The sequence below is a fragment of the Saccopteryx leptura genome, chromosome 1 (genome assembly GCF_036850995.1).
Source record: "Saccopteryx leptura isolate mSacLep1 chromosome 1, mSacLep1_pri_phased_curated, whole genome shotgun sequence".
In the NCBI taxonomy this organism is placed as follows: domain Eukaryota; kingdom Metazoa; phylum Chordata; class Mammalia; order Chiroptera; family Emballonuridae; genus Saccopteryx; species Saccopteryx leptura.
In genome coordinates, this window is record NC_089503.1 from 336,059,492 (window position 1) to 336,081,396 (window position 21,905).

At 41.9% G+C, this 21,905-nt stretch overlaps 1 protein-coding gene and 1 pseudogene across 3 annotated transcripts in view; both read left to right on the forward strand.

The window, feature by feature from the left end:
- Positions 1 to 597: 597 nt before the first annotated feature.
- On the forward strand, positions 598 to 9,461 carry LOC136388425 (proteasome subunit alpha type-6 pseudogene; annotated as a pseudogene).
- Positions 9,109 to 21,905, forward strand: part of UBE2J1 (ubiquitin conjugating enzyme E2 J1) — a 30,590-nt gene continuing 17,793 nt past the window's right edge. The window contains exons 1-3 of one of the 3 annotated variants that reach the window (XM_066358887.1): positions 9,109 to 9,753; positions 17,603 to 17,730; positions 18,002 to 18,075. In XM_066358887.1, coding sequence (XP_066214984.1) covers positions 18,016 to 18,075 — 60 coding nt within the window. In that variant the 5' untranslated portion in view covers positions 9,109 to 9,753; positions 17,603 to 17,730; positions 18,002 to 18,015. The remainder of the gene's footprint in view (positions 9,754 to 17,602; positions 17,731 to 18,001; positions 18,076 to 21,905) is intronic. The other 2 variants (XM_066358886.1, XM_066358888.1) reach the window with 2 other exon arrangements.

Consider the following 21,905-nt stretch of genomic DNA (forward strand, 5'->3'; position numbering starts at 1 on the left):
CACCTTGATAAGTTTCCCGAAAATCTTGGAGCTGTTAGTAATGAGCAGACTACTGATGGAACATCAAACGAGATTGTCCTGAACAAGTACACAAACACAAGAGCTACAAACACCAATTTTTGCCTGAATAGAATTTAAATAAGTTTTGTGCAAATTTTATGATTAAAATAAGTGTTTTAATATGTTCTATTTCAAAATTGTAGACAAATTCTGATGCAATCATGTCTTTTAGTGTATTAGTGTATTTACTGCATTATATAAATTATTATATTTTTACAAAGATGATGCCCAAGAAGACATTCTCCTTTATTATGCTAAACTAAATGTTGAAAATTTTACAATAAGATGAAAACCTAAAATCTTGAATTGCAAAAGAACTGTAGCTTACAGAGAAAAACTGATGTCAGATTTGAGATCAGCACACTTGAATTAGGTAAGAACAAGCATTTTTGTGGATTCAACAAAAATTTTGTTCCCCAGTGTTATTAATGCGGAACACCTTAAAATGAGCTTCTGCTGCAACGACGAAGTGCTTGTGGGCCTGATGTGGGAGCTGTGAGGCCCAGAGACCATTCTTGCAGGAATGGGTGCACCAACATGTCCCGTGGTTCCAGCACTGGTTTTGACCGCTATATTGCCAGTTTTTCATCGGAGGTCCGGCTCTACCAAGTACAATATGCTTTTAAGGCTATTAACCAAGGTAGCCTTAATTCATCAGCTGTCAGAGGGAAAAAATGTACAGTAATTGTCACACAAAAGAAATTATTGGGTTCCAGCACAGTGACCACTTATTCAAGACAACTAAAAACATTGGCCATATGATGACAGAAATAGCAGCTGATGACACACCTCAGGTAGAGAGAGCACGCTATAAGGCAGCTAGTTGGACATACAAGTATGACCATGAGACTCCTGTGGACACGCTGTGTAAAAGAATTGCCAGTTTTTCTTAGGTCTACACACAGAATGCTGAAATGAGGACTTGTGGTTGTATGATTTTAATTGGTCTGAGATGAACAAGGCCCCTCAGGTGTACAAATGTGGTCCTGCAGGTTACTACTGTGGGTTTAAAGCCACTACAGCAGGAGTTAAACCAAGTCAACCAGTGTTCTTGAAAATATTATATAAGACTCACCCTTTTCCAAAAAATTTGGTGTCTAAAAACTGGGTGCATCTTATACAGTGGTTGTAGAAGTGCAGCATTTCAAATGCCATAGATGGAACTGAGGACAAGGCAATATATGAAGACAGTGATTCGTCATCAGACACAGTTGAGAACAAGCTAATGGATGGGAGTTTAGACAGTGATGAAGAGTTGAATGAATTTTATGATGAATAAAACTTGAGTTCAATAACTTTACGTAATACATTTTTTTTTCAAATTTTGGGTCCCAAAATTAAGGTGCATCTTATACATGGGTGCGTCTTATACATGGGGAAATATGGCATAAGTACTCTGCTGGGTTTCAAATATACTTACTTTTGATAGTTCTCAATAATATTTTCTCCTGGAATACAGTTTTAGAAAAGTGTTCAAATGGAATGGGCGGTTAAGACGTATCTTGAACATCAAACTGAGAAAGAAAAAAATGAAGTTATATTCTCTACAGGAGCTCTTGGCTGGCCACCAGATAGATGGTAGACAAAATCCTAGCTATTAGACCTGCAAAGCAGTAAGGTGGGGCACACCAAACTGTTAAGCCTAATCCGGAGGGACCCGAAACATTGAAGACGCGAACAAAGTCCGTCGATTACACACCAAAGCTTTATTGTCTAGCTTGGCCAAGCGGTGGCAACTCCAACAGAAATCTGAGGGAGAGCGCACTGGCCCTTTGTTCTACCTAGTTTTTATAGTTTTGCAAGTGGGAAGTATAGAAGCAAAAATTGCAATTAGGTGCCTTTTACCACTATTGGTTATAGTCCTATGTCCTTTAACATGATAGGACCATGTTCAATTTGCAAGCCATACATCATTTTGGAGAAAACAAAATTTACAAGTCAACACAATGGTAGAAAGATGTCTCTTTACATATTAAAAGGTATTCCTATATTCTCTAATGTTTATCTGCCATCTCTGTCCAGAGTCACACACATTAACCACATGCATTCACATAGGAGAGGTAGTTTCTGTGGGGACAAATGCCCACAAATGGCTCATTACTATAAGAAAAGGTTTATTTTGGCTTTTCTCTTCCTGCACCTGGCTAGCCATTCACCCCTTTCCCCACAGGTGTGGTGGAATGTCTGGGAATCCATGTTTTCCTTCCCTTTACATTTACAATACAATGCCAAGGGCCATCCTGGTTATGCCAATCACACAGTACAGAGACTATTCTCACAATTTCTCTGCACACCTTAACCCAAATTAATAAAATGTTCTTCAAGCCTCTTAAAATATTAATAATAATTCTGCAGCTTTTGGTACTTTACAACAAACACCTGCGGCTGAAGTGGCGCAGTGGCTCCTCACAAACAAAGAACTTCCTGTCGGGCATTTTTGTTAAGGAAGCCAGAGTTTAAACTCATGTCACTGATAATAACCAATATCTAACCTTAATAATGAGGAGCCACTGAGCCATTTCACCTGCAGATGTTGTAAAGTACCAAAAGGCTACAGAATTAATATTAATATTTTAGGAGGCTTGGAGAACATTTTATTAATTTGGGTTAAGGTGTGCAGAGAAATTGTGAGAATAGTCTCTGTACTGTGTGATTGGCATAACCAGGATGGTTCTTGCCATTGTATTATAAATGAAAAGGGAAGGAAAGCATAGATTCCCTGACATTCCACCACACCTGTGGGGAAAGGAGTGAATGGCTAGCCAGGTGCAGGAAGGGAAAAGCCAAAATAAACCTTTTCTTATAACTATGAGCCATTTGCGGGCATTTGTCCCCATGGAAACTACTTCTCTTATGTAAATGCATGTGGTTAATACGTCTGACTCTGGACAGAGAGATGGCGGATGAACACTAGAAAATATAGGAAGGCCTTTTAATATGTAAAGAGATATCTTTCTACCATTGTGTTGACTTGTAAATTTTGTTTTCTCCAAAATGATGTATGGTTTGCAAATTGAACGTGGTCCTATCATGTTAAAGGACATATGACTATAACCAATAGTGGTAAGGGGCTCCTAATTGCAATTTTTGCTTCTGTACTTCCCACTTACAAAACTATAAAAACTAAGTAGAACAAAGGGCCAGCGCGCTCTCCGTCAGATTTCTGTCAGAGTTCCCACCGCTTAACCAAGCTAGATAATAAAGCTTTAATGTGTAAACGATGGACCTTGTTCCTGTCTTCCATATTTCGGGTCCCTCCGAATTTGGATTAACAATACCAGCTACAACCCTATGGAAAAATCAGTCCACTTTTCTTAACCCACTAAAGGGGAAATCCTGGGGGGAAAAAACAATAGAAAAAACTATGGCTGGGTTTGTTTGTTTTTTAATGAAAAAAAAAACTATTAAATATTCAAAGGAATTAATAAAACATTTACAATAAAGTTCATCTATGGCTTTCCAAACTGTTTCTTGTTTTAAATTACACACTAGGAAGACACTGATGTAAAACTAGTCAATTCATGGTATCAGTTTAAGTGATCATAGCACTGTGTTGGGCAAATAAGTTTGTAAAATCTGTATTTTCAGAGTTCGCTCACTTTTACTGTTAAAAATGGCCGCTGCCCACGTGAATGGCGCTGCGAGGTGAAACTGCTAATTACTTCCTGCTTGGGGAGGGCCATTGTTATGCTAATGTTGCTGGAGGAAGAGGGAAGCCAGTTTTGTGCAGAGATGAGAAGGGAGAAGGTATACAGATGGGAACCAGAGGGGTGAGGGGTTTTGTGAGCTCTGCTAAGACTAGTGGGGGGCCTTTGATTCTAGGGAAAACCAGAAAAGATTCTCCTGGTGTGGAACCGGAGAACGTGTGACTGGGTTTTGGTGCCCTGTGTGTGTTTTACTTGCTAACCAGTTGCGAGGTTAGAATAAAGGAATGGCTCACCAGTTTTTGGCTCTGCAGTTTCTTTACCGTCTGTCCGAATCTAATGAGAACCTGCAAGTGCCTGGCCACGATGGCTGTGACTACAGGCCATACACACTGCTACCTGCAAAACAAGTAATCAGTGTGAACAGAGATTGCCAGGGTGGAGTCATTGATGTCAGGGGAAACAAATGGAGCCAGGAGGCCAAGAAAAAGTTTGTCATATACACGTTCCACCCAGCATGTTTTTCCATAAATTTATTTTTACCTCACTCTATTTACACTTCAACAAGTTTAAATCCTTATTACACAGTTACAGCAGTTACATGGATTCTGTGTTCAATGCCCTCAGCAGGAAGGTTGCTCTGGAATTTGACAGGAACTAGCCACTGTTTCCAGTAGTTAGTGTAAGTTACCTTTCCCCAGATGACTCTGGTTTTGTTCAGTTTGCCACCAGGAGTCACTGTGCTATTCTTTGCTTTGTACATACAAGCCCATCTTTTGCTCAGATAGAATTCATTTTCATCTTGAGGATAAAACACCTTCAATTTTACAAAGAGCAGTGTGCTCCCTCTGGTTCCAGAGACCCTGCTTATAGCCAGCAAAAATGGCCTTGAACCACAACCTTCCATATATATTTGTCATTGTAGAAGCCCTGTTCCATGCAGGCCTCCACAGGCTTCAGGATGGCAGGAAGAGCTCTCCTGAAACATATGTTTTTTTAACATAACAGGATTTTTTTTTGAAAAAATCTTATTTATTGATTTTAGAGAGAGTGTGCACATGAGAGAAACATCGACTCGTTCCACTTATTTATGCATTCATTGGTTGACTCTTGTATGAGCCCTGACCTGGGATGGAACCCATAACCTTGGCCTATCGGGGTGGATGCTCCAACCAACTCAGCTACCTGGCCGGGGCTCTCCTTAAACTTTTGAACTCAGCCATGCCTCAACTTTATCTTTTCCTCACCATAACAAACAGATCATCTATATTCTTTACTTTGAAAGGAGCCATCCTATTTTGCCAACCAGTATCCTTTGTTTGTGTGTTAAACTCAACCAATCCCAATTAATCTAACTAGAATTCTTTATTCACTTCCATAAAGAGGGCCAGATGGAGAAGGAGCCTTTATAAGCCCTGGCTTTGTTTCCTTTTAGCTTAAGCCTCTTTCTAGGGTTATGCCAGTTAGCTGATGGCAGATATTTTTAGTATAAAAAAAGATATACAATGAAATTTTAACTCTGTTCAAATATCTGTGATTTATAAATAAAGGCTCAAGGAAAATACTGTAAAATGTTCATAATGGCATTTCTGGGCAGGTAGATTGTGGGAGATTTATATTTTTGTTTATATTCCAAATACTGAATAACAATCATGTATTACTTTGTGATCAAGAAAAAATATCATTTAAAAAATAAGAAAAGTTTTCAATGATGAAGAAAAAATAAAGTGTGTGGTCCAAGAATAGCTCTGAGGCTCTGAGAAACATACCCCTGTTTTTTTTTTAGTTTGTTTGTTTTTTAGGTAAGAGGAGGGGAGATAGTGAGGCAAACTCCTGCATGTACCCTGGCGGATCCACCTGGCAACCCCGTCTAGGGCCAATGCTCAAGTCAACTGAGCTATTTTTAGTGCCTGAGGCTAATGTTCTTGGATCACTGGCTGCAGGAGAGGAAGAGGGAGAGAAGGGAGAGACAGTGGGGAAGAGAAACAGATACTCACTTCTCCTGCATGCCCTGACCGAGAATCAAACCCAGGACGTCAGTATGCTGGGCCGATACTCTGAGCCACCGGCTAGGGCCTTGTTTTCTATCTTTCTGTTTTTTTTTAGAGAGAGAGACAGAGAGAATGACGGGGGAGAAGTGGGAAGCATCAATTCATAGTAGTTGCTTCCATATGCTTGCCTTGATCAGGCAAGCCCAGGGTTTCGAACCTGGGACCTCAGTGTTCCAGGTCAACGCTTTATCCACTATGCCACCACAGGTCAGGCTTCATATCCCTGTTTTCAAATGGGGGTAAAAAAGGTCTTGTGTGGCACAGATGGCCAGATTCCCTTTTAGCACAGCAAAAACAATCCAGATTTTAGAGTGAGAAGTCCTGGACTTCTTCAATCAGTGTTCTTCCATTTTCTAGGTAAGTAGCCTTGAAAATGTGAATGAAACCTTAAGAACCTTTGTGAAACAGCCTGACCAAGGAGCAAAGTAGGTGGTGGTTAAAGTCTAAAAGAAAGGCAAAACATTCCCCTTTCTATGGAAAGGAAGAAAGGAGAGCTCCAAAGGGCTATTGTATCCAGAGTTTGACTAATGGATCTAAAGGCTGAATAAGCAAAGGCTTCCTAGTGCTTCTACCAATGTTTCCTCAGCTATTAGATGGGAACACAGTACTTGCTTCACAACTCTCTATTGTGAAGCCTAATGAACAAACCATGGGCTTTTGCAGGGCTGTGGTACAGAGAGAGTGTCAAGAGTTAAACAATTTGAAGATTCAACACAAAGAATTATTTAAAAAAACAAGATTCACCTGAGTAAATTTAATGATCAAATTGGCATATTCGCCTGACCGGTGGTGGTGCAGTGGGATAAAGCTTCAACCTGGAATGCTGAGGTCGCCTGTTTGATACCCTGGGCTTGCCTGGTCAAGGCACATATGGGAGTTGATGCTTCCTGCTCCTCCCTTTCTCTCTCTCTCTCTCTCTCCTCTCTGAAAATTGAATAAATAAAATCTTTAAAAAAAAAAAAAAGAAAGAACATTACATATATAAAAAAAAAAAATTGGCATATTCAATGATTCATGAACCTACTGCATTTTAAATGGCAAATAGAAAGGAGATCCCTGAGCTGTAGAAAAGGGAAGGTTTTTATAGACAGAAAGGTGTTGGGAAAAAGGAAATTTCTAGCAAAGATGATTACCAATCCAGAGTGTGTGTGCCCAGTGCTCAAAATGCCAAAACTCAAAATGTCAGAGTTTGAAGTAAGAAAAGATTTATTGATTGAAAAGTTGCCTGGCATTAGAGAAAACAGAGATTCTGGTCCTGAAGTCCACTTTAAGAAACCACAAAGTTCAGGCTTCTTTTATGTCAGGGAAAAAGAAAAATGGGAGGGGCTATATTTGTAAAATCTCAGCCCCAAGCAGAATTCCTCTAATGTTTAGCAGGAGCTATTAGCCTGAACACCTTGGAAATAAGGTAGGCTTGAATAAGATGGAGTCAGAGAGACTGAGCATTTCAGTTATATGAGTGAGTAGTTTCAGACTTAAGTCATTCTCCTTTGAGGGAATCATAGGGGTCTTTAGGGATAACTTCACTAGTGCTAACCAGGAAATTCCAGACTGACCAACTGAAATTACATTCTTGGGAGTGGCTAAAACTAGTTAAGTTAGGTATGAAGTCTTGACTAGCTGACATGAGGCATAGCACAAGTGACTCCATTGTAGGCCTCTTGCTTCTTTTCTAACAGAATGAATGAAACAGTATGTTTGGCTTTGCTTGCATATCTTGGCTATTCAGATTATCAGTTTACTTTTCAGAAAACAATATTATGGAATGGCTTAAAAATATACCATCTGATTTTATTTTAGCTATCCTCCATGCCTCACCCCACACCTCCAATTTCACTCTTTACAAAGGGGTGCTGGTACAATTCAGATACCAAACACTCAATTCACTATTTTTATTGCTTGAGAGAGGGAGAGAGACATTTGTTGTTCCACTTATTTATGCATTTCAGGTGGATTTAAAAAAATGTATTTATTGATTTTTTATTTTATTTTATTGATTTTAGAGAGAGGGGAAGAGAGAGAAACATGGGTCTGTTCCTATATGTACCCTGACCCAGGATCATCCCTGTAACCTTGGGTTTTGGGGACACTCTAACCAAACAAGCTATCTGGCCAGGGCTCCTGGGTTGATTCTTGTATGTGTCCTGACCTGGGTTCAAACCTGAAACCTTGGCGTATGGACAGGATGCTCTAGCCAATTGAGCTATTCAGCCAGGCCAATTCATTTTAGACTTAGGTTCTTAATTTTAACAACAGAAAATGTAAGGGAGAAAAAACTGTCCCTCTACCCTTCTCAGTTCTTGGCTGAACAGAAAAAACGAATACAAATTTATTAACATATATCACATGTACATATGAGAGATACCCAGGAAAACCAAGTAACTCCCTGAGATGGCCCAAACCACCAACTTAGAGTACCATCTTCCACTAAAAACAGAAAAGAAAGAAAGAAAGAAAAAAAGATGGGGTTGGGGGCACCGGAGATGTTACAGGAGAAGCGGGTAAGAAGGGTAAAGTCGGTTTTGCAGATTTGTCAGGGCCTTCTTCTCCATAAGATTCTCTGGTGATTTAGAGTCAAATTTCTCTTCCAGATACACAGAGGGAGACAGGACAAATAGGGATTTCCTTTACAAATGTAAATTTCCCTTACAAACCGGAACTTCTGTTTTCAGAGATTCTCCTATGCCCCCTGTTTCTCAAAACAACTCAAAATAATCCTTGTGCCGAAGATGCGCATTTGGAGGTAGCATATTATGCTACCCTTCAAAATCAAAGTTTTCTTATCTTTGGATAACAGAACAAAACTTGAACAACCTGATAATCTCTCTTCGTACCAACCTGGAACTCTTTCCTTCCTCTTCATCCTCCTCACATCCCGATCCCTCCCTCCCGCATTTCCTAAATCCTCGCTCCTCTTTGAAGCCGTCAGAACCCGCAGTCCTCTTTCTCTCCATCCCACTAGCTCCACAATGAACCACGAAGTGCGTCCTTTGAAGTTAGGCTCTTCATATTTGTATGCATTCCCCCAAATTCAATGTAATTCCCTTCGTTTTATATTTTGACAGGTTTTAATTCTTTTTTTTAAAAAAAATCTCCAACAATGCTTAAAGGTGTCTGGCACCTATGCACGTTATCTTAAAAAAACAAAGCAAAACAAAACAAAAAACACACACCTGTTACCAAAGCCCCAACCAATTCCCTTATCACTGGAATTCCCTACGTAACTGTTTCCATCACAAACAGCTACTGGAAACAGCTACTGGATCTAAAAAACGGAGCACTTCGCAGACACCGCGGGGCCGCGCGCAGGCAGAGGGCTGCGGAGAACTTTGCGCGGGGCTCGGGCCGCCTCCAACAGCCCGGGGCCGGGGCTCCGGAACCCCCCGCAGCGGGTCCCGTCGGGGCGCTTCCGGCCTCGCCGTTCCTCGCTAAAACCCGCGAGCGCCTGGGGTCCCCGGATGGGCCTGGCGGAAGATCTGCCTCCGGGGAGCCCGGGCAACAGGAAGACGAGGGCGCCGCTCGCTCTAGCGGCGGCGGGGCGAGCTTCGTGGGGCCGGCGGCGGCAGCAGCAAAGTGGCCGACGGCCGCGCTGACAGGCCGCCACGAAGAGACTGCCACGTCAGGGCAACTTCACAGAACCCGGGCGAAGGCGGTGACGCAAGCGGCGGCCCCGCGGGGTTTTGTCCGCGGCCAATCGCGGAGCTGACCTCCAGCCCGGCGCTCGCTTCAGCGACGCCCGCCGGCGCCGGCGCCCGCCCGGCCCACAGGGACGGGGGCGCAGAGCGGGGAAGGCGGTGCCGCGGTCAGCCAGCGCCTCGCCCGCGTCCTCGCGCCCCGCCCGCCCGCAGTCCGGCCCGGGGCTGGGCGGTGTCCGGGAGCTCCCAGGCCTGGACGCATCGGCCCGAGCGGCGCGAAGACCCGGCACCGGCGGCGTGGAGAGGAGACCGAGCCGGGCCAGCCGCCCGCCATGGAGACCCGCTACAACCTGAAGAGTCCGGGTGAGCGGGCGCGGGGGCGGTGGGCAGGCTGGCAGGACGGACCGCAGAGACCCTGGGCTCCGGGGCCCGGCACCGCCGTCCCCTCGCGTCCGCCGCCGCTCGGGGCTCTAGTCCCGGTGTCGCGCTCTACGCGAGACCGCTGCCTGCCGGGCTGGAGCAGGCCGCGGGGGCAGGGCGGCCGGGCGGGCACCGGCTGCCGAACCTGGGGACGGGCCAGCGCCTCGCAGCACCGGACTCTCCCTTCCCCGCCTGCGTGGCGAGGAGCCGGGCTCCAGACTCATCCCTCAGAACAGGTGTAGGGAAGGTGTCCGTGGGTCGTCGTTAGCCCCTGGCCGCACTGCCGCCCGAACACCGTCGTTCTCTTCGCCGCCGCCGCCGGGCTTTGTTAGTTGTTTGACTCACTCGCATTTGATGATTTAGTTTAAATATCCTGTTTGCAGCATTTAGGGAAAATAGAATTTCAGACATAGAGGAAATGTTCTGTACTAAACCGGTTAGCCAGAGAGCTAAGAAAACTAGTTGGGTCGTGTGCTTTAGAGCTATGATTTTTCGCCAAATAGAGACTTCTTTTCCTGTATTTAATGCTTCTGCTTAGTTTCCAGAAGTAGCCCAAACAATCCTAGGTTCAGATTCTTTTCTGGTGCATTATAAAGATACAAGAAAAGCAGTCGGCACTCTCAGTTTAAGGCAGGGTTGAAATGAATCACTATAAATGGTATGTACTCTGTACCGTGATAAATCTGTCAGGAGAAAGACACTCCACAGTACAGCTCTCTGAATGAGAATCCTAAAATATCAGCAGTGGTTGGACCAATTCTTACTGCTGCTTTTTTTTTCCTTCCAAAACATTTTCTCAGTAGGAATCAGCAATTGGCATTCTTATGGAAAGAGTTGACATTGCGAATCTTTGATTTTTTTTTTAATACTTAAGAATATGCAGACTGCAGGAAAATCTGAAGATATTGATAGAACAGGGCTTTGTTAACTTGAGTATTGTCAGGCCAAGAAATGTTCCTAGGTGACCAAGTATATAGAATGGGCCATAACATTTGGGGGCGGGGCTTAGACTCCTTTAAAAATCTAGTAAAGGCTGTGGGCTCTTCAAGAAATAATTCATACAATTTAATTTTAGTGGGTTCAGGACTTCGTTTCTTCAACCCATCTCTTAAGAATATCAGCCGGGAAGAAAAGGAAGATCAAAGAGAAAGAGGGATGGTTAAATTATTTAGATTGTGGTAGATTTATATAACACTGGGAGTAAAAGTGTATGGTGACTCCTTGGTCATCTGGTACAAGTTCCATAGGACACCTGAGGTACTTAGAAAAATGTCCAGAGATAATGGAAATGTAACAGTACAGTTTGGAATGGAGATTGTTGTCAGAAGGTCTTGCTCAATTTTATAGGTTATCATACCTGAGATTATGATAAGCATTTAATGTTCTCCAGAATTTTGTACATTTCTAAAGTATATGGCCTATTGTCAGCAGGCAACTTTTTCTAGCTGTGTAATAAATTAATTCCTCATTTTGGTTTCATTTCCTCTAAGGTGATACTATTCTAAACAATTTAAAAAAACCATTTTATTTATTGATTTTAGAGCGAGGAGAGGAAGAGAAAGAGAGAGAGAAAGGCGGGGGTGGTAGAGGAGCAGGAAGCATCAATTGTAGTTGTGTACTTGTTTCTCGTATTTGGCTTGACTTGGCAAGCCCAGAGTTTTGAACTGGTGACCATTTCAGGTTCACTCTTTATCCACTGCGCCACCACAGGTCAGGCTAAACGAAATAAAAAAAAAAACACACAAAAACTTTTTTTATTGTTGTGGATCATATGGAGTTCATGGAGAAGGTGAATTAAGGACTTAAGAGGCTTAGTGAAAGTGTTTCCTTTGTTTTATTCTAAGTCCTGTGATATTTTTAGAGTAATGTGTATATGAAAGGAAGTTGTTAAAAACACTACATGATGTAAGAGATCTCATGTGGAGTTATCTTAGAGGTATGGCTGGGACAATTAAGTTAAGACAATACTGATAATCTGGGGTTAAAGGCCAGTGTGCTAGTGTGTGGATAGTAAATCTGTTCATTTTATAGGTGAGAAAACTTATTTCTTTATGATTTTTCTGGAATGGACTTGAAGTTGTGGGCGGAGTTCTGTGTGGGAACACCTTGTAAGCCCTCTGATTAGCCTATCAATATTTGCCTCTGGATCAAGCTCTCTGATTCTTTTTTGGGGTCTGCTCTGGCCAAGGTAATAGGGTCTCAGAGTACAAAGAACTACATATAATAAAGAACCTCTTGTGGCAGCCTTCCTCAGAAGGGGCTGATGGGCATCTTTAGTAGGTGATTGCATATGTGTGAGACTGGAGTAAAGGCAGCCACTGTCTCCATCGGAAACCTAGGAGTTAGTTCTGTCCATGCCCTTGGTGTCAAGTGCACCTTCATTCTAATCATTCTCAAGCTTTAGCGTACAATTCAGATCCTTCTCTCCTTTTCCTAGGCTGTAGATACATAGAACTTAATGGTGATTTAACATCTTCACCCAGATTTCCCACAGACCGAAGAAATATCTGCAAGGTATAAACAGCAAATTTATCAGTTTTCTTTCCTCCCACAAACTTGTACCTCACTTTAAGATTCCTCATCCCCAGGGATTGACAGCAGTCATGCACCAGTGGGAGTTATCTTTGATGTTTTAGTCTACTCCTTTACTCCACCCCCTACTTTAAAACTCATACACACAGGTATTTGAGCATGGGCGCCAATACACACAGACACACATATATCTCTACCAGTCACTATGGCCACCAGATCTATTAAAATAAAACGCCAGGCCGGTTGGCTCGGTGGTAGAGCGTCGGCCTGGCGTGCAGAAGTCCCGGGTTCAATTCCCGGCCAGGGCACACAGGAGAAGCGCCCATCTGCTTCTCCACCCCCCCCCTCCTTCCTCTCTGTCTCTCTCTTCCCCTCCCGCAGCCGAGGCTCCATTGGAGCAAAGATGGCCCGGATGCTGGGGATGGCTCCTTGGCCTCTGCCCCAGGCGCTAGAGTGGCTCTGGTCTCAACAGAGCTACGCCCCGGGGGAGTCTGTCTGACTGTCTCTCCCCGTTTCCAGCTTCAGAAAAATACAAAATAAATAAATAAATAAATAAATAAAATAAAACCTGAATAGATCTCTTCTAAAATTGAGAAGTTTTCAGTAGCTTCCTGTAGCTGTGATCAAGTTCAAAGTAAATTGTTTTGCTTAGCCTCAGGGGCTGTTCATGATTTAATCTTTCCTTTTCTCACCAGCCTTATCTCCTACCCCTCCTATGTCCTTCCCCCTTCACCATCTACCCACTTTGCCTGAGTGTCCACAGATAAAATAGCTCTTCTCACCTGTATGCGTAAATCCCTATTGGAACCTCTGCTTGGAATGCCTTCCCTTTAATCGTTTGAAATTCTTGTTCTTCAGGCTTCTTTAAAGGTTCAGTCTTGTCCAACTCCTGTAAGGCAGACTAAGGTAGTCCCTATATTTGTATATACTTGGTCAATGTTTGTGTTGTAATTGTTTTCATGTCTTACTGTGAGCTTTTTGAAAATAAACAGGTTTTGGTCATTCTTCTATTTCCATTGCTCAGACATTCTTTAAATTTCTTTTGAATAGATATCGTTGCAAGGTCTTTCTGAGCAGAAACATTAGTCCTTATACATTTGCAGAATTGCCTTCATATAGGATCAGGAAGAGGCAGTTGGGGAGCATGACACTGGATTCACGTCCTTAATACACCTGTGTCTTTTTTATTTTACCCATGCTTTAGAGATTAATGATATCAAGATTATTTACTTTCTAAAAGAAATAGATGCATAAGAGACAGTGACCTATTAAAGATACCCTTAGTTAAGGCTTTGTTTCCAAAACCCCCAAAAAAGTCCAGTGAGCTAGTCTGGGCATGTGCAGAATGCTAATGATTAGGCTTAGGGAGCCTAGAGCTTGGATCCAGAGTGATCACGAGACCTCTATGAAAAGAAAGAACAAGAGCAAGCATGCAGGTGCTCCCCACCCGTCTTCCTTTCCCTGGAATATCTTATCTCACCCTGATAGGAGAATTCCATTGAATAACCTTGCAGAGATAAGAGAGGAGCTATGGGCGGGGAAAGTTTTCTCTCTAGTCTTGTAACAAGAAAGAGATGGAGTGTCAGGAGTGGCAGACTAAGCTCTAGTCCTAGTTGCCAGTTGATACTTTGAATCTTGACTATTACAAAGCTGTGATATTTCCCTTTGGGAGCCCGGGAGCTATGCCATATAGGCAATGACGTATGCTCAAGGCCTGATTTTGAAACAGAATTATTGAGGGCCTTATATCCGAATTCATTTCTGACCTTAATAAGTTGTGATCTGGGAAAGAGGGAGAGTGAAAAGGGAAGGAGAATTATGTGGAGAAATTATTGACTCCCATTTTATAGATGTAAACATTGAGGCAGAATAAGATTAAGTAACTTGTTCAAGGATTGAGGCTTAAGGAGTCAGAACCAGGATTTTAATGAAGCTCTAATTCCAGAGTCCACGTTCTTTTTCACTAAGATCTTTATGCTATGTTATTTCAGAAAAAAATAGATTCTGAAAACACCAGTTTCCTCCTCTACTTGGCTGTGTGGCCTTAGCTCTCACATGGTATGTGCCTGTGTAGTCTGTGAACTAATAAAATCAACTGTTTAGTTGTTAAACAAATGATTGTTCTTTTAAATGCATTAAGTGAGAGATAGGGACAGACAGACAGGAAGGGAGAGAGATGAGAAGGAGCAACTCATAGTTGCGGCACATCGTTGTTCATTTATTGCTTTCTTATATGTGCCATGAGGGGGGGAGGCTCCAGCCAATCCAGTGACCCCTTGTTCAAGCCAGTGACCTTGGGATCAAGCTAGCAACCTTTGGGCTCAAGCCACTGGCCGTGAGGTGTTGTCTATGATCCCACTCTGAAGCCAGCGATCCTGCGCTCTGTGGTTTCAAACCTGGGTCCTCAGCGTCCCACGCTAATGCTCTGTTGACTATGCCACCTCCTGGTCAGACTAAATGCATTCTTGTAGCATTTCTGATCCTTCATATATCTCATAATATCCAGGTACTACTAAGTGTTTATTTTCCTCTGTCCAACTGAACTGAGCTAAGTGAGGAGGAGGCAGAGAAAATGTGATAAGGGTATATGCAATGACAAAATCGTCAGTTTATTAATATTCAGCTAGCTATTGGAGAATGAAGGACAATCTCCTTGTCATCTTTGATTGCTGACAGCAAACTAATTAACTTCATAACATCTTCCATGATTTTACTTGTATCTAATATTAAATTAGAACAACAGTATTTTTATGTGCTCCAAACCAGGGGTTTCAATTCTTGTTCCTTGGGCCCCTTCGATAGCATAGGAGGTGGAAGGAAGGTAAATAGCTTGAAGGCCCTTCCATGTTGGCAGTTTAAACCAAAACAGCTGTTACCAGTTTTACATATTGATGTTCTCATTAAGCTTTTCTTTAAACAAAGGATTTTATCTTATTATCAAATAAGTTTGAAAACCACTACCTTTAATCAGGTCCTTGGGAAGAGATTTATTAGGGGAAGATAGTAAAAGTTTATTCAACTAATATTTAAGTGCTTACAATGTGCTAAGTCAAGAGGAGACTGCAGTGAAGTAGGTTGTTTAGCAGGAAAGACAGGTGTTAAATAATTACAAATGAGGAACTTTATAAAAGAGAGTGTTGTGGGGACTTACAGTAAGGGCACCCAACCTGGTGCATAGCCCTGGTTGGCAAACTGTGGCTTGTGAGCCACATGCGACTCTTTGGCCCCTTGAGTGTGGCTCTTCCACAAAATACCATGTGCGGGCGCTACCTCGATAAAAGTTTAAAAAATTAGGCTCTCAAAAGAAATTTCAATTGTTGTACTGTTGATATTTGGCTCTGTTGACTAATGAGTTTGCCGACCACTGGTAGGGCAATGGCTTCCAAACCTGATTGTGCATTAGCATAACTTAGAGAGCATCCCTGGTCTTCACTCCCCTCCAGAATTCCTCAGGGGTTTTTATCTGCCCAGATGGGAATCTCTAGTTGCTCCTCTCCAGGTGGACAAGGGAAGGCTCCTCTCCAGGTGGACAAGGGAAGGCGTCAAAGACACTTTCCTGAGGAAGCTACTTAAAGCCAGTCTAGAGGATGAGGTAGGGTTGGGGATGGGAGCAGCATTACAAGCTGAGGAACCGGTATGTAGGAAGTTCTGGGAGTAGAGAGAAATGGAGTGTCTAACAGGGGTCTCCAAACTTTTTACACAGGGGGCCAGTTCACTGTCCCTCAGACCATTGGAGGGCTGCCAAATACAGTGGTCCTCTCACTGACCACCAATGAAAGAGGTGCCCCTTCCAGAAGTGCAGTGGGGGCTGGATAAATGGCCTCAGGGGGCCGCATTGCGGCCTGCGGGCCGTAGTTTGGGGACGCCTGGTCTAGAACTTGTGGAAAGAGCATTTCAATATACACTATTTCTAAAATAGCATTTATCAAACTGTTTTATATTTAACCCCCCCCAAGACTATAAGCTCCTTGATAACAGAAACTATTTTATTTTGGTTGTAGATTCAGTGCTCAATAATAAATATGAGCTCAATAATAAATATGTGATGATCAAGTGAACAAAGTCTCTGTCTGTAGGGGCCTATTTGAGAGTAGGAGGTGGAAGAATATTAATAATTATGGAATAGGATAGTGACTTAATAACTTCTTTTTTTTACCTTAGGAACCCTTGATTAACATTAAATTTTATGCAAAAGTCCGGACATTTTTTAGCACGTGGAGCTTGAGGTGGGAGGAGCTGAGATCAAAGGACTGACCTTTGAGAGCAAATGGGAATGGAAAGAGGGTACAGATACAGATAGGATTGTTGATTGTGATTGGCTGCTAAAGGTCATTTATCATGGAAATAAAGAGGCTGTGCCATTAACTGAAAGAGGATGAAGAGAGATGAGATGTGAGTAAATAAGTGTGAAATAAGTTAGGGTGCTGGGCCAGTGGGCTTACTAGCAAAATATGAAAACATTGGATAGCATTGTGTCACAATGGAAATTGTTGCTAATAACTTTTTTTTTTATGTCCTCCTTCAGTAATGCTCAGCATTTTGGATATAGACACCAAATAAGAAGATGGTTGGGTTGGGTCAGCTAGAAATGAATTTTCTTGGAGAAGTATGAAAGAGGAGCCTCTAGAGTCAAGAGTGTGGGTAAAGAGGAAAGTCAATATAGGGGTAGGTGGGGTAAAGAAAGTTGTGGGGTCAGTGGATTGGAGGTTTTCTTTGTATTTTTCTGAAGTTGGAAACGGGGAGGCAGTTAGACAGACTCCCGCATGCGCCCCACCAGGATCCACTCGGCATGCCCGCCAGGGGGCGATTGCTCTGCTCATCTGGGGTGCCGCTCTGTTGCAACCAGAGCCATTCTAGTGCCTGAGGCAGAGGCCATAGAGCCATCCTCAGCGCCTGGGCCAACTTTGCTCCAATGGAGCTTTGGCTGTGGGAGGAGAAGAGAGAGACAGAGAGGAAGAAGAGGGGGAGGGGTGGAGAATCTCCTGTGTGCCCTGGCCAGGAATCAAACCCAGGACTCCTGCATGCCAGGCTGACACTTTACCACTGAGCCAACCGGCCAGGGCGGATTGGAGGTTTTAATTAAGCTGAAGAATCATTTCAAAAAGGAAATCAGTTAGGGCTATAGAGTTCAGTGACTTCTGGAGTTAGTTCCATTAAGTTAACGTAATATACTGGGTGGAAAGTTTCAAGAGGTTGAAAATATAAGGGGATTTACTATTCATTAGCATGAGTTACAGAGGGCACGTTTTTGTTACTGTAGGCATTTTAACATGGTAGAAGTGTATTCCCTGTGTTGGAATTCCAGCTCTGTCATTTACTAATTGTGTGACCTTGGACAAGTTTCTTTGTCTGGAAAATAGGGATTTTGAGTGCTACTAGGAAGTGTATGTAAGTACTTACTGAATAAAAATAATATCTTTATAAAACTTACCTATATATTTAATGTAATATATAACCCTGCCAATGCTTAGCTACCGTTTCCTCTCCCCTCTAATTATTACTATTAATCACATAATTAAATTTTACCGTATATTCAATTGAATCAGCCTTCTATACATGTTTTGTTAACATAGAAACTTTTTTGTTAGGTTTGTTAATCTGTGCTAAACACTTGGTAAAGTATGTTTTAAATGTCTCTGTCTTATGAATTTTATTTTAGCTGTTAAACGTTTAATGAAGGAAGCGGCAGAATTAAAAGATCCAACAGATCATTACCACGCGCAGCCTTTAGAGGTTAGTTTCTGTCTCTGTCATCTACATATGGATTTTAATATTTTAAACAAATTTCTTAAAATTGTTTTTTCATTGCCTTGCAGATGTGTTGATGTGGTTTATTAATATATTTTACTCCCAGTATTTCCTGATTGTTTCATTAGCCATTGAAAATCAGGCATTTTAGAAGAAACAGATTTCTGGTCTCATAAAATGGGTCTCAGATGCTAAATTGGCTTTAGGTCCTAAATCTGAGGGATGGAGAGGAAGTGGAAAGAACCCAATACTTTGCACAATTTGGAAGACAGCCCCTTGAGAGATCTTGGCAGCTAGTGTGGGCTTTTTGTGTAAAGATTCTTCATCTCTTCAGTCTTATCATCTGTAAAAGGAGGGTATTTAAATGTCTAGTCAGTCTAGTTTCCATGGTAATAGTGAGAATAAAATGTAATAATATCTGCACAAATGTTTTGCAAACTGTACTTAGTAACTGTAAGATGATATTGATAGTATATGTATTAATATTACTAATCACTTATAAAGAGGCTCTTAGGTATCTATGAGGAATAATTTTTAAAGACTGTTAAAATAGTTCAAATTTTTATTATTTGGTTATACATTAGACTCGAACAGCGCAGGGTTTGGAGCCCCATGCCCTATGCAGTTGAAAATCTGTGTATAACTTGACTCCCTAAACATTTAACTACTACTAATATAGCCTACTGTTGACTGGAAGCCTTACTGATAACATGAACAGTCAACTAACATTTTTTTATGTTACATGTATTATGTACTTTCTTCTTATAATAAAATAAACTAGAGGAAATAAAATGATATTAAGAAAATCAGCCTGACCAGGCGGTGGCGCAGTGGATAGAGCGTTGGACTAGGATGCGGAAGACCCAGGTTCGAGACCCGGAGGTCGCCAGCTTGAGCGTGAGCTCATCTGGTTTGAGCAAAAGCTCACCAGCTTGGACCCAAGGTCGCTGGCTCAAGCAAGGGGTTACTCAGTCTGCTGAAGGCCCGCGGTCAAGGCACATATGAGAAAGCAATCAGTGAACAACTAAGGTGTCGCAATGCGCAATGAAAAACTAATGATTGATGCTTCTCATTTCTCCGTTCCTGTCTGTCTGTCTCTGTCTATCCCTTACTCTGACTACCTCTCTGTCTCTGTAAAAGTAATAATAAAAAAAGAAAAGAAAAGAAAATCAGTAGGGCCTGTCCTGTGGTTATGCAGTGGGTAGAGCTATATACCTGGAACGATGAGGCCGCTGGTTTGAAACCCTGAGCTTGCCTGGTGGAGGCACATACAACAAGCAAGCAGTGAACAACTAAAGTGAAGCAACTGTACTTCTCATTCCCTCACCCTCTGTAAAATCAAGAAATAAAACACTGGGGAACAATTTATTTTTCATTTTCTGTTGCATGACGTTTTAGAACTGTTTCTATATATTTCTGCATCACTGATTCCAAATCTGAAACCCGTTTTTCGGTGCATGCTCTAGTTTTTATGCAATTTTAATTTCTTTTTGTTACAGTTAATGGCATGCATTGGTTTTTATTTTATTTATTTATTTATTTATTTATTTATTTATTTATTTATTTACAGAGGCAGAGATAGACAGGGACAGACAGACAGGAACGGAGAGAGATGAGAAGCATCCATCATCAGTTTCTCGTTGCGCGTTGTGACTTCTTAGTTCATTGATTGCTTTCTCACATGTGCCTTGACTGCAGGCCTTCAGCAGACCGAGTAACCCCCTGCTGGAGCCAGCGACCTTGGGTCTAAGCTGGTGAGCTCTTTGCTCAAGCCAGATGAGCCCGTGCTCAAGCTGGCGACCTCGGGGTCTCGAACTTGGGTCCTTCCACATCCCAGTCCGACGCTCTATCCACTGCGCCACCACCTGGTCAGGCTGCATTGGTTTTTAAATTGGAGTTAAAGGGTAATGACTCTTGGATTGAACATAACCACAAGGCAATTAATGTTTTACAAACATCACTTTTACATAATTGTAGTTGTTTTTAAATGTAAAAAATTATCTGATAAAAACACCCTTTCATTTTGTTTTAAAATTGAATCATAGCTTTCACGAGTAGGCTTAAAAGTAAGAATAGTCCTGACACCTTCTGTTATATATGTGGCTGTTACACACTTCAAAGTTTAAGGCGCAATGTTTCATCATTTGTGACACGTGCATATATTGCCTGTGCATATATTGCCTATTTTCAAGTTCCCCTTGGCAATCAAGACAAGAATTGGGCTCCTCATATTGTATGTCATAATTGTGAAGAAAGGCTTTGTGACTGGACAAAAGGAAAACGCAAAGGAATGCCTTTTAGTATTCCCATGGTTTGGCGTGAACCTAAGGACCACAGCAGTGACTGTTATTTCTGTCTGATCCATACAAAGGGCATCAGCAAGAAAAAACGGCATATGATCGCATATCCTAATATTCCTTCAGCAATACGACCTATCCCACACTCTGAGACACTCCCAGTTCCAGGTTTCAATGGTTTTATTTCTTCTAAGGACGAAGAAAGTGAACATGGTGATCAAGTGTATTTTGATAAGATGCATGAGGAAATGGTTGTAGAATCTGAAGGGTCTTCTTCTGATGCCAAGCAGTCATTAACCCCTCAGCAGTTTAGCCAACCCAAATTGAATGACTTAGTAAGAGATTTGGGCCTATCAAAGAAAGCAGCTGGGTTATTAACCTCCGTGCTTCAAGAAAAGAATGTACTTCACTGGTCAGCTAAAGTATCCCATTTCAGGAAGTGTGAACAAATTTTTGTGGACTTTTTTTCTGAAGACAAACACTTTGTTTACTGTCATGATATCAGTCAGTAGTCTTCTCAGCCAGCTAGATGTTACCACTTACAGTCTAACAGAATGGCGGCTATTTCTTGATAGCTCTAAAAGGAGTCTGAAATGTGTTCTCCTACACAACGGTAATGTTTATGCAGCGGTTCCAATTGGTTATTCAACTCATCTGCGAGAAGATTATAATGACATAAAAATTGTCCTCGACTTACTGAAGTATGAGGAGCGTAACTGGATTATTTTTGTTGATCTTAAAATGATAAATTTCCTGCTAGTACAACAGAGAGGTTTCACGAAGTATTCTTGCTTTCTGTGTTTGTGGGACAGCCGAGCTTGGGAGAAACACTGGATACAGAAGGAGTGGCCGAAACGTGAAGCTCTGGAAGTAGGGATGCAAGATATTGTGAATGAACCTATAGTTAATCGAGACAGGATCATTTTCCCCCCACTTCACATCAAACTTGGCTTAATGAAGCAGTTTGTTTAGGCTTTGAATAGAGAAAGTAAATGCTTTCTGCATATTATTTCTGCTTTTCCTGTCTTGTCTTTTGAGAAGATAAAAGCAGGTGTATTCGATGGACCTCAAATTCGAACCCTCATACGTGACGAAGAATTTGCTAGGAAGATGAATAAGGAGGAGAAAGCAGCATGGCAGTCTTTTGTGACAGTTACAAAGAACTTCCTTGGCAACAAAAAGCAGAAAACTGGGAACTTCTGGTTCAAAGGATGCTGTTGGCTTTCCACAACATTGGATGTAACATGGGCATTAGATTCACTTCCTGAACAGTCACCTTGATAAGTTTCCCGAAAATCTTGGAGCTGTTAGTGATGAGCAGACTACTGCTGGAGCATCAAATGAGATTGTCCTGAACAAGTACACAAACACAAGAGCTACAAACACCAATTTTTGCCTGAATAGAATTTAAATAAGTTTTGTGCAAATCTTATGATTAAAATAAGTGTTTTAATATGTTCTATTTCAAAATTGTAGACAAATTCTGATGCAATCATATCTTTTACTGTATTAGTGTAT